This window comes from Carica papaya, chromosome 2 (assembly GCF_054855325.1).
Source record: "Carica papaya isolate Zhongbai chromosome 2, ASM5485532v1, whole genome shotgun sequence".
Classification (NCBI taxonomy): Eukaryota; Viridiplantae; Streptophyta; class Magnoliopsida; order Brassicales; family Caricaceae; genus Carica; species Carica papaya.
The window spans coordinates 2,414,239-2,427,326 of record NC_142310.1 but is presented as its reverse complement, the minus strand read 5'-3'; the positions used below and the strand labels follow the sequence as shown (position 1 = coordinate 2,427,326).

The window sequence follows — 13,088 nt, the reverse complement described above, 5'->3', positions numbered from 1 at the left end:
TTGGAGAAAATTATAAAAATTTATTTTTTAATAATAATTAAAATATTTTTAGAATAATTTAGTATGAAATTTCATTGAAGGGAAAGATGAAACCTGTCTGTCACGTGTACAAATTTTGTAGTTGATTGATGATCAAAAAGAAGAAGCCAGAAGTTGCAGCCTAATGTCTTGATCCAATTTTCATGTATTTATGAACCCTAAAAATCCCCACAACACAAATTGGCCCCCTCATTTATGACATATTATTTCAAATTATGGAATAAACAATTAAGTTATTTGAAAAAATTAAAAAAAAAAAATTTAAGGAATTTAAAAATATATTTCCTAAAAAGTTGAATTATTTATTTTATTGTTTAAGACCTTAGCAATTTCCATGTTAATTGAACTTTTATATTTTTAAAAAAAAAATGTATGTAAAACTTCTAATAATGTCGGCTAAGTTCATTGAACCAAACCCTAGTCAGGAAAAGAAAATAAAACATATTGATAACGAGATCAATTGGTCGTAACTTTAGTGAAAGATAAAATAATAGTTCACTTTGTACTTACCGCAGAATTCTGTAAAATTCACGATACTTTCACAATAAAATTTTAATATTTACAATAGCTATTGTTTTGATGACCGTTATATATAATAGTCAAGCTATTTCATAATATAAGTCGTTACGAGATAAAATTACTGAATTCTTGTAAAAATTTAAAAAAGAAAAAAAAAATGGTTAGTTACCCAATTGCTTTGTGTCAGAGTGGTAACCTTTAATCAAAATGTAAAAAAGGAAGAACTTTTGTCAATTTCTATTTGTGGGTTTCTTGTTTTTGGAGGGTTATGAGGAGCTTAACAAAGAATTTGGAAGGATATGGAAACAACACATGACATATAAAATATAGAGGTTGATCATGTGATTGTTGGCATTGTTGGTCTAATCATGTACCTGCAGTCAATACCCAAGAATTGACCCAACAGCACCAAAAAACACAAAAACCCTATGTGGTTAAAATTGACTTAAGAACATCACTCTTCTGTCTGCTGGTCTCACTCCCATGTGCTGTGTTTTTCCCCTTCTCAACATTAATTTCAAATCTATATGAATCCTAAGATTGCAGCAAGCAAACAGTGACTAACCATGTCTGAAGTGTATGTATTCAAATGGGTTCTTCCACAAATTTCATTTATCACATGATTTGTTTTCCATCAAAGGATTGAAAATATCTAGCTGACAATCATACCAAGAAGAAAAATTATGAACATGATCATCTGGGTAGCTAACAAAAATTACTTTTATATACAACCTAGCTCTTATCTTTCTTATTTTAACTTCTGATCAGACAAAAGTCATGGTGAATCCTCTCCTGTTCTCATCCACCCAATAAAATAGCTCACTGCTTCAATTTCACTTTCATTTTCTTAAGGAGATCTTTCTGGGTACCCAAGAAAGCAATAGTGATAATTCTGATGGTGATGGTGATGATGATGATGATGATGATGATTATGATTATGATAACAACGACGATGACACCTTAGGTGATCCCCAAATGAGGTGTTGAAAAGTTGTAACTGGTTCTATATGGTTATTTAACCAATCGGGTGCAACGAAAAATTATTGAAGATAAAATCCAAAAAGATACTGATCATAATGCATGCTAGGGGTACTAATGGGGACATACAATCATAAATTTGTCAATGAAGTGAAAATTTAGTCTGGCTACACTTTAGGGTAAGGGGACACATGTTCTGTTTTGTGAAATTGAAATTTGAAACTGGAGACTGTGTCTAATATATATTCCAAAACAACAGAAACGGTTAATGAAAGGAAAGTCACGTTCCCTGTCTCATGGTAATGACTCCCTTCATCGGACCATTAATGTGATAATGATCCACAAAATAGGTGTATGTACGTATGCCCATGGCTTGTAATCAAAATTTGTCTTAGAAGAAGCAAAAACTCAACCAACAAGCTCTGTACACAATAAAAATGTTTTCACAAGCTAGCTTGTAGAATTGGATAATGCCGGAAATTTTAAGTTAAAGAATCTCTGTAGTTATTTCTAATTAACACTCCACTGACTTGATATAGCATGACAAAAAGAACAGTAATTCCAACACAGACTATCTGTGCAGGGCAGTAAGGTGGTGCACAGACTGAAGTATAACAAGGAATGGAATCTTTTTAATTGACAGTATCAGTTGGTGTTATTTTTTCACCTGTATGTATCACGGAGGTTCTTAGCGAAACTGTTTTATCACAAGTACTCTTGACTCTACACAAACAGCATATTTCTGGGTAACTCGCTACTATAGCATTTCTCCTCGTGTATCTTCAAAAACATGTTACGCAAAGCACTTCATTCTCTGAAACACAACATGGGATGAAAAGTAAGTTCATTTCTGCTAGGCCATTAAAGTAACAGTGTCAAGGATAAAACTTCAAGTCACCTGTCTTTCTATCTCAACAATTGATGCCGCCAGCCTTCTTTTCAAAATTGATCTGTCCCTCTCACAGCTCTCCATTTCAGTATCTAAATCAATAAGCAAATGAAAGAAGTAAATACGTAACAGTATGAACACACTCCAGTCTTTCTCTTTTGAACAAAGAAGTCTGCCGACAGTTGAAAATGGATCAATAAAATATAAACAGTGACAGTTTTATCTTTCCACTACTAGGCAACATCACTTAAATGACCAAATCAATGCAACTAAATCTAACAAAGATCTGCAGAAACCTTATTCTTATGAGTCCAGGTAACAGCATTATTTCTAGTCGGTTTATGTTTTTATTAAATTACAAAAATATTTACCAAACAACCTTAAATCATATATGCAAAGAACTCTTAAGCACCCACGGGCAATCAGAACCATAAAAATGGTGCTAAGAAAGCTATACATTCAAGGGAATCTCAACTGAATTGAGCAAGTTCCAGTTAAATGGAAAATTCTGAAGTTGAGTTCGTTTCAAATTTTAATTTTATGGAATAAGAATAGAAATATAATTTGAATGAAAATACTATTCTAATTCCAAGTCAATTTTATGTCTAATCAAAGTTATATGTTGTTATTATTCTTTCTTTAACAAGAGAGAATATAAATTTGTTAGTGGAATTAATTATATAAACAAAGTTGGTTTAATTATGCATCAAATATATAAATTATAACTAAGTTCTACATGTTAAATGATTAAGATATAGGAATTGAATAAGAATAGAAGAGATTTGAACCAAACACTACAATAATAGAAACTAAGGGAATAGGGAAATTCTTACCATAATAGTAGGATGACAGAATCGTGATGCGCTCAGTTGGCTGGAAGGGGCGAAGAAAAAATACAAAATTACACACAACTCAATGAACATCAAAGTCAGATAAACTAGGATAAATGCTAGTCTCCTTCACCTAGTTTATGTGTCAGAAAAGCACAAAATTATAACTACAGAGATACGGCCATAAAATAAATGGAGTAAGATACACCAGAAGGTGTTTACAAGTCAATCAGTTCATCGATCAGGACCCCCTAGGTTCCATATTAATACCACAATTCTATGCTTTTATTATTTCAGAAAAAAAAGATGCACCACATGGTGAAAAATACATAATTAATCATGAAGATAGTTCAATAATGCATCCTCTTTGAAGTATGACTCTCCTCAAAGCAGCCTAAAAAATGCTGGTCTGTAAACAAACATGAAAAGATTAAAAACTTTGTTTTTTCAGTCTTCTACAAAATTAAGTGTGCCTCCCTCCTCCCATGCACCTGTTACCTCTATGTAGGTAGAACTTGCTTAAACTGAAAATAATGAAGATTCAGGAAAAGAATTTACCAATATTCATCTTCAGGATATACTTAAAACTAATAACCTAGAGTTAATATTTTTTTTTTTTTTGAAATAATAACCTAGAGTTAATATTGCAGAGACTTCCTTGACATTGAAGATATCAAGAACATATTAGAAACATACCATTACAAAAATCCCCTCACGACGAGTAGGGACTTCTTCAAGCTTTCTCAATGTTTCATCACCTTTAGTAACTTTGCCAAATATTGCATACTAGGCATAAATCATAGCAGTGCTTTTCATTAGCTGTCATGTTGAACAGGGATTAAAATAAGTATTTGTCAGTTATTTGGCATGTATGAGTAATAAACCTGCCCATCAAGATGAGGAGCATCTCCAAGAAGTATGGAGAATGAAGATGATGCACTGTCTGGATCTGAATATCTACACAAGGTCAAAAGTAAAATTGTTAGTTCACATTAAGCTTCATATTAAGTGATATTTTCTAGTGGAAATCCTGAACAGAAGGTTTTGATACATGGTCTTCCCTCAAAGAAGCCAGGGACTGATTCCTCCATGAAAAGGTATCTAATTGTGAACTAACCAGTGTTGCGGTCTAATATAATGATTAAAATAGAGTTTAATCTTTCTACCGAATACTTTTGAAATAAATATTTTTATTAAAGTTAAAATTAAATTTCAAATCGAAGTATATAGAGTTTTGTTTTGGTTGCATGTGAGGAAATGTTTCTCTTTTGATAAATAGAAGTTTATTCAAGAGAAAGAAAAATTGTAAAAAATAGAAGAGGATAAAATATCCTTCACCTCAGAACAATTGAAACAAGAAATAAAATTTAAATATAAACTTAGGATCAACATAGAAGTCCAATCCCTAAGCAAGGTAGATAACTGCAGCCCTTGAAATAACCATGGGCGAAGAAAATAATCCCATTCCAAACCATGTTATGCATTTGAAAATGATGATTGAAGATTCTAACATTCTGTTCCTACTGATCCAAAAACTAGCGAAATTAACACATCTCCACAACAGCTTATGCTCCTTGGTCTCCAATGCCTCATAAGGTCGAAGAGATGAAAATCCCTAGGGTACTTTAAGATACACCTGCTCAACTCCAAACAAAGAAAAGAATCTAGTCCATGAAACTCAATCCTCACAGAACAGTTTAGAGAAAGATGACAAGTGTACTCTTTGAACTTTGAAGACACATCAAACAACTGACAGGAGAAAGTGCTCTAATTTGAAGAATATCATTGATGTGGTTCCTATCCAGAATTGCAATCCAAACCAAAACTTTGACCAGAGGGAACTTCCACCTTCCACGAAATATGGAAAGAGAATCGATAATAGGATTTCCATTGAGAAAATCCAGAAAAAGATTTACTAGTGTAAACACAAGATGGCTCAATGTTCTTAATGCGACAATCAGAATTAAGGATAGGGTAAAAACTGTTAAGAATATCCATAAAAAAAATCAAATTTACCATGTCTCTATCATTCAGGTTATGGAAGAGAAAATAAGTTCCTTGAAACCTGACCATCAAGGCGATTAAAGAAGTAGAGAAATGTGCAAACGTGTAGAGGAGATATGATATAATCTAGGAAAAAGAGTAGGCAAAGACAACTCTTCCCTCTAATTATTCTCCCAGAAGCGAAAACGAAGGTCATCGTCCACCTTACTATGAAGTAAAGAGGAAAAAGAACTATCTACCTAAGAGATGAATTTCCAAGGATTTCAGTGAGTGACAATGGAATCAGTATTGGCACCACAATCATTCAAGAGCAATTCAAACTTAACTTTTGCTGTTGCCACCATGAAAAAGGCTCCAAAAGAAAGTGCATAGCCATTTAGTTACAAGTGCAAGGTTCTTGGACACAAGATTCCAGGCCACCATCCTTTTTGTGCTTGCAACACACATGCAACACACATGCAACCTACGTAGGTGGTCTTTATAACTCTTATCATAATTTCCTTAACTTCCTCAACCTTGGGATTTTAAATAAAGAAGGAAAACACAAAGGGACACTTAAAAGACAAGCTGGAAAGAGAGTTAATCTGCCCCAACAAGAGCAAATTTCTCATTCTGAAGACGCTTGGTGACCTTACTCACAATAGGATTCAAAAAGGAACTAGTACATGAATAGCCCAAAGAGACACCTCCAAAAAAGTAATAGGCCATTGAAAAATAGTGCATCTAACCATCTGAGCAAGACCATCAAGGATATGATTCTCAACGCTAATTTGTGTAAATATTTTTTATATACGGGTTGGTATTCCTTAGTGACTGTATCTAATGAATTCACTTCATACTTTTTATTTAAAAAATAATAATTCTCAATGCTACTACCAGTCAATCTACTCTTATTTGAATTAAAATGTATATCCAAGGAAACTCAAACACTTGTAATAGAGAGATTGTATGAAGAAAAACATTCTTTTCCTGAGGCATTAAAAGAACGGTACCATCAGAAAATTATAGATAAGAAACTTCCACAGCCTCCCCCCAACCCAAAAAAAAAAATTCCAGAGTGTGTTGGTTTTCTCTATCTTACCCTTTGGAATGTTTCAATTATCAAAATGATCATCTTATAATAGTGCATCAATTTTTTCCAAATAGAAAGTCATATATCATAATTTACTTGGGAAGTATTTATTGTTGTATAAATTCAAATTTGGTATATCTGTAAGAAATTATTTGGTTGACGGTTCAGAAAATTCCATGTCAAAACTGATCTCACCCAAAATTGACAAATTGATCCAATCTAAACTATATGTGAAACCAGTAACAATTGAAGATATCCACCTAAACTACACTCTTGCTTTTCCCTTATGTTCTTCTCATATTTATTTTTTCAGATCCTCATTTGCTTTTCCTAACATAATCTCCTCAATCACCCTCATAATAGTGTTGAAGTTGCAAACAGGTTTAACACCCTAATCTACTATAGTTTAGTCCATTTTCGAGGACCTTGTTGATGCATAACAAACTGTATTTAAACTAACTTGTCCTGAATAGTTCAAAAAAATTACTAAATTTAGGCAAGAAACTGGAACAAAAATAGATCAGAGGAAAGTGAAGATCAATCTGAAGAAATCTAGGAGGACATAGATTGAATGGTATAGGTTAGACAAAATAATAATCAGAAAAACAAATATACATAAGATAACAGGGAATAAAACTAGCAAAGAACTTCTTAGTTCATCATCATCTATCTTTATTTATTTACAGTTATTAACCTTTACATATAGGCATTGGTTATAACTAATAAGGAAAACATCAAACAATTAAAAAGAAAATTAGAAGCTTCTATGGAATCTACCTAAATAGCTAAGTTATCAGTAACTTAAAATTAACCTACATAAGTTAAATAAAAAATAAATTAGTGAATAATAATAATAATAATAATAATGACTACAAAAAAAATTTTGGTGCAGAATAGATTTTCCTCCAGATTGCTTAAATAGATCAGAAAGTATAATTCTATTAAACTTAAAACTACTACATTATTTAAGAGTCTATTATTATAGTTTTAGTCTTTAAGATTTTATTCTTATCCATATCTAGTTTTTTCTATTTGTATTAGTAGTATTACTTCCTAATTCTATTAGTATTAGTATTTCTTAATTCAATCCTATTTAGTAAAAGTTATTTAACAAGCATTATAAATATCCTTTGATGACTTTTTGAGAGACTTTAATTATTCAATAAAATACTTTAAAAGTATCTTAATTTTTTAGTTTTCCGATGCAACTAAGCCTTATGTAATGCCCAAAACTTCTTTTTTTTTTTTAATATGACAGATGAATATGTATTAAAGAATCGAAGATACCAAGGGGATACTGCAGATGTACAAACTATTTACAAGTTAGTCAAAGTATCAACAATATACCCAAAATCTTCCAACCTATATATATATCATAACTCACTAAACTATAATCAAAATAATGAAACCACCAATCCCTTAGTTTATGAATTTCATTTTTTACTCTCTCAAAAACCCTACTATTTGTCTTTTTCTAAATGACCCAAAACATAATAAAAGGAATAATTTTAGTAATTTTTTTCTTTTTACATAAGCTTCCCCAAGCCCATATCTCATCTTTGACCGACCCCACAATAACACAAGAAATCCCGAACAAACCATAGACCATAGACCACAAGCTACAAGCCACCGGGCACCAAAGCAATAAGTGGTTGCATGTTTCCGCTGCCTTCTTGCATAAATAACATCTGTTAACCCCTTCTTTGCCTTTCTTCATCAGCGTATCAATGGTTAAAATACATTCTCTACCTGGTTCCCATACAAAGAACGCAATTCTAGATTGTGCTTTTGTTTTCCAAACATGCTTGGCCGGGAAAAGCTGCCCCCCCATTTCTCCCTAGTTGTCAGATAATTATTCAGCAATCTCACCGTGAAGGAGCCATTCTTATTCAATTTCTACATCAGCTGGTCGCCACTTGGATTCAGATGAACATTGGCCAGGAGCTCTAATAAATCTTCATATTCCTCCACTTCACTGTCACTCAGATTTCTAGTCACACCAACCAACTACTCCCTACTGGAATAATCATCCCCAACCACTTCCATGACATCTAAGAAATCTTTGGTGTAACGTTTAGGTTTTTATACCAAATCTCAAACTAGGCAAATTAATATTAATTTTGTCCTATATCAACTTCTTTAATAGAAAATAGATTCCAAATTAAGATCTTGTTATTCTACATCAATTCTCTTATCAGTTTTCAAACTGGAAACAATAAGGTTGGACATATTTCCGCATTTATTAACATTAACTCCATGCTTTGTTTTTGAAATGGAGCATTGACTTCATACCTTCCATAACTGTAAAAAATACTAGATTGCAAATGATATGATATTAACTAGGCATTAAGGGATGCTGTCCAAGTACAAAATATGTTTAGAAAGTGGTATTCCTCAAAATATTTGTGAAGTTCCTAAGACCTTCTCCACCAAAGAAGTCACGGCCTTCTTTTTTATATATAAAAAAAGAAGTATTATTAAGAGCAAGAAAAAAAAAGATATAACATTGAAAAATTAGATGTCTTCTAAAGTCTTTAATTCATGAAGATTGAATCAATACAGTAGCAAAAACAAAAAACTCATCGAACTATTCTCAGCGCGCCGCCCCCCCCACCCCCCACATTTGGTGTAACACATAATAGCCATATCTGTTAAATTGATAATTGAGCCTTACTCTTAGGGAGGCCAAAAAGGTCAGTTTTTTCCACTAGAATTGAAAAGGAAAAGATCAGTCTTCAAAGATCTTGTGATTCTGCTCCAACATGGCATCCATAAGCCTGAAAACAATGTGCTCTTCCAAGTGTTTTGGCTTTCTTCCTCACCACCTCTCCATACAGGTTCAAAGCAGTGACCACCCTTAATGATCCCTAAGTATATCAAATGTGGCAAAATAGCCCCAAAATTATTATATTCCTTCTTTTCAAATGACCCAGAAAGTAGTCAAGAAATGAAAGAAGTAACCTCTTTCATCAACTTGCCACACAATGAGACAACCATCCCAAGGCCATAGCACTGCCAACACTGTAGCACAAGTACCCCACAGACATTATCTTGAAGGTAGAATCCCATAACCTTGGGGCACAAAAGAGTAGATGGTTAGTGGACTCATTTTCTTGAAGGCAAAAGGATCAATGATGTAACAGTCATATGTTACCTTCAAGTTTATGGGACTTTCTTGTATAAACAGGTAATCTGAATAAACCATATTATTAAAAAGTTTTTTGAGTATTTTAAACTCTAGAAGGTCATTTGAATTCTTTCTTAACGAGCCTATCCAAAAATCCCATAACTAGATCCTAAGAAAGGATCATAACAAAGGAATTACAAGAAGTCTACCTCTTCTCACTAGATTATCTATAGTAAGAATTTTTAGCAAACTGCTGCCGAGCAGAAAAAGATAAAATGAAAGAGGAGATTTAAGGGAAATATTTTGCTTTTGATATTTGGTTCAAAGAAAAATATCCACAGCACTTTTGAGATAATTAAGTTGTGATAGAAAGATTTCACCAGGAACAGACCATTTTTGGCGAGATTACACAGGAGAGACTCCCCAAAGGAGTTATGGTTGCATCCAGCCAACATAACAGTTATGAAGTCAAACCACTAATATTCCAATCATTTTGGTTATAAGACAAAAGGAAACTCTATAGAGGGTCACTCTCACCATTTCTTGTCCAATAGTCGGCCACTATGGTCCCTTCAAGAGGGTATTTTCACAGCAAATGTCCTCCCAAAAGCTAACCAACCAACTATTTCCAATCTTGAAGTGCAGAGAGTCCTCCTTAATATTCCAACCTGTGCAAATCCATTTCTAAAAATAACACCATAAGCTTTTCTTATGTTTCCACTCCTCCAAACGTGCAACCCATTTGCAAGAAAACATTTAGCACGAGTGATGTTCCTCCAAAGACTATGTTTACTGGCTACAAAACCACCAGCTAGCACCCTCTTCACTGTCTCCCAAGCCACCATAAGATATTTCCTCTAATAGGATTCCCTAAAGGAACCTGCTTGAAATAGCTTTCAATAATTTTACCACCCTAGCCAGAACAGGGAAGAACAACAAGAAAAAAATTTGGAAGGTCTGAGAGGGTGCGGTTGATAAGTGTGAGCCTACCTACCTTTGGAGATAACTCCTGTTCTACCTGACCAACATCTTCTCTATCTCATAAATGATAGAGTCTCAAGCACCAAGATCCTTAAAAGTTGCGAGCAAGAGTCAGCCTCAAGCCCCAGATACTTTAAGAGAAGGATTTAGATTTACATTTGAGGATTTGAGAACATTCCTCCATACCACATTCCCACTATTTGGGACCATCTTTGATTTCTTCATGTTGATTCCAGGCCAGACCCTCAAAGAAAAAAAAGAAATCACACAAAAAGTTCAGTGGATACTCCTTAGTGCCCTTACAAGAGGCTAGCATCTGCAAAGAGGAAGTAGTCGATCTTCTTTCGCCTCTCCCTGGCGACTGCACCCTGGATAAGGTTACAAGGAGGTGCCCTCCAAATTATTCTATTGAACCCTCCACAATTAAGATGAGTACAAAAGAAAAGAGGGGGTCTACTTGTCAAAATCTAAGATACCTCTGAAGGAATTCAAAAAATATGAAGGCCACTCCATTGACCAAAACAGCAAACAAGAGAGGAGAGACCCATTAAGAGAATAACTCAGCAAGAAAAGAGCCTAGAAGACTTTCAGTTAAGTTTGATAAGCAGTCAACTCCATTTATACAAGGCTATGAGGCCTCTAACACCTTAAGATACTACACTAACCAGAATATTTATTCAGCTGCTCCTTCTCGCGTGTATCTTTTTCTATTAAAAGAAAAAGCAAGATGAAAATCAAATATCACTCACAACAAATCCTTTCGAGTTCTGACCAACTAACAATGAAAGAAATAAAAATCTAAACCCCTTTGAAAAGGAAAATAAAGCAATGCAAATAGGTACAATGAGTTCAGCCATAACCTCAAGACAGAATAAGGCTATTCAAAAAAGATGTACCTTCCCATAGAAAGAATGCCTCTCACATGTTTAACATCACTAAACTCGCCAACAACAGTCTTTTCAGCTTCTACTCTTTGTTCCTCGTTCATGGGAGCAGATCTCCCGCCTACAACATCTGCCACTTGAGCAACAAAACCCTTGTCAACCTGGAACAAGTACAAACTCCCATAACCAAATTTTGCTACTTGACAGAAAGTCATTATTTGTAGTCCAAACAAGTACCCTGAAGAAGTGATTGGTATTATAGCAGCCCAGACGAACAAGTTTGAAAATGTGTTCAGCAGTTTTAGGTGCAACGGTTGGAAAGAACCCAAACTCAATGTCTCCATAGTTGGTCTGCAATTCAAAATTATTCCATAAATTTTTAAGAAACTTATCAATTGAATAAATATGAATCTACATGCAAGAACTGTGTAGACAACAATAACAAGTTTAGTTTGTTGCAGTACCTCAAACACCAACCCATAATTTTTTTTTTTTTTTAAGAAAAAATCTTAATATATAATCAACTAAGTCGTAATTTCTCATTTGCAATGACTTACATACATTTGTTTTACCGATAATCTAAACTGTCTATTTGAGCTTAACTGAAGTTATATTTATCAAACATAACAATTAAGACCCAATTTGCTTCTAGTAATTAAGTAAAGGAATAAGATACAAATTGAATACACATTAAATCAAAACAGCATTATCAATGACAAGAAGATCACATTCAGTTGAATTATCATTCGATTTATATCTCATTCCTTCACAATAACCTCATATATAACCCCACTATAAATGATGAACTTTCACTTCCCTCATACAAATTAGAAATTCACCCAATTGATCTCGTAATTAAAACAAGAATATAGGAATTGAAGAAAACCACCAGAACATAATTTAAACTCAAAATTGAAGAAACCAATACGAAAATATAACTAAGCACCAAGAGGAACTAATAAACAAAATCAAATGAGATTGGCAAAGTAAAGCTGAATTCAGATATTTGCGCAGAGAAATTAGTAAAAAGAACCTGGAAAACAACACGAGCAGAACCAAACTCGGGTTCCTGGGACGATACAACATTGACACCGATAAATATCAGACACAGCCATCCAAACACCCACATTTTCTTTCCCATTCCCTGCGATTCTGGTGCTGATCTATGATTTTGTCAACCAATCTTCCACGATCATCATCGACTCAAAACAATTTTTTTTTTTTTTTTTTAATTTTCTTTCCTGCAAATAATATATTCATCACATAATGGGCCGGGTATGCCTGGCCCAGTCAGGTGAAAGATATAGGCCCAATGGGCTTCAATTAAAATCTTCACTTCCAATTATAATTTTTATATTATTTTACTTTACCATCCATTATTAATTTTAATTTCACTCTATTTACATATATATATATATATGTAAACGTATAGTCTTTTATTTATTTTATTTTCTTAATTTTTAATAATATATTTTATTTAAAAAATAATTATTTATATCATTAAGTTTACTACCAAATTAATTAATTTAAAATTATTTCTCATACTAATGAATAATTTAATTATTGAACATTTAAAGAATTCACATCCTAAATTATGGTTAGTATAAATCAAAATTAGATATTTTATTAATTACATGCATGTGGTTCACATTAACAAACAATAAATCTCTCTCTCTCTCTATATATATATATATATCTCTCTCTATATATATATATTATATTTATACATATGGGAAGCTTTTAAAAAAAGAAAAAAGTTAATGTG

General features: G+C 33.0%; 1 protein-coding gene across 1 annotated transcript; it reads right to left on the bottom strand.

Moving 5' to 3' along the window:
* Positions 1-1,974: 1,974 nt before the first annotated feature.
* On the bottom strand, positions 1,975-12,557 carry LOC110807112 (Cyclophilin-like peptidyl-prolyl cis-trans isomerase family protein). Its single transcript, XM_022032140.2, has 8 exons — positions 12,357-12,557; positions 11,561-11,674; positions 11,336-11,484; positions 4,140-4,212; positions 3,952-4,041; positions 3,259-3,298; positions 2,435-2,517; positions 1,975-2,350 (listed from the first exon to the last, which is right to left on the bottom strand). Exons 1-8 carry the CDS (start codon positions 12,462-12,464, stop codon positions 2,330-2,332), a joined length of 678 nt encoding a protein of 225 aa, XP_021887832.1. The 5' UTR covers positions 12,465-12,557; the 3' UTR covers positions 1,975-2,329.
* Between the last annotated feature and the right edge of the window lie 531 nt (positions 12,558-13,088).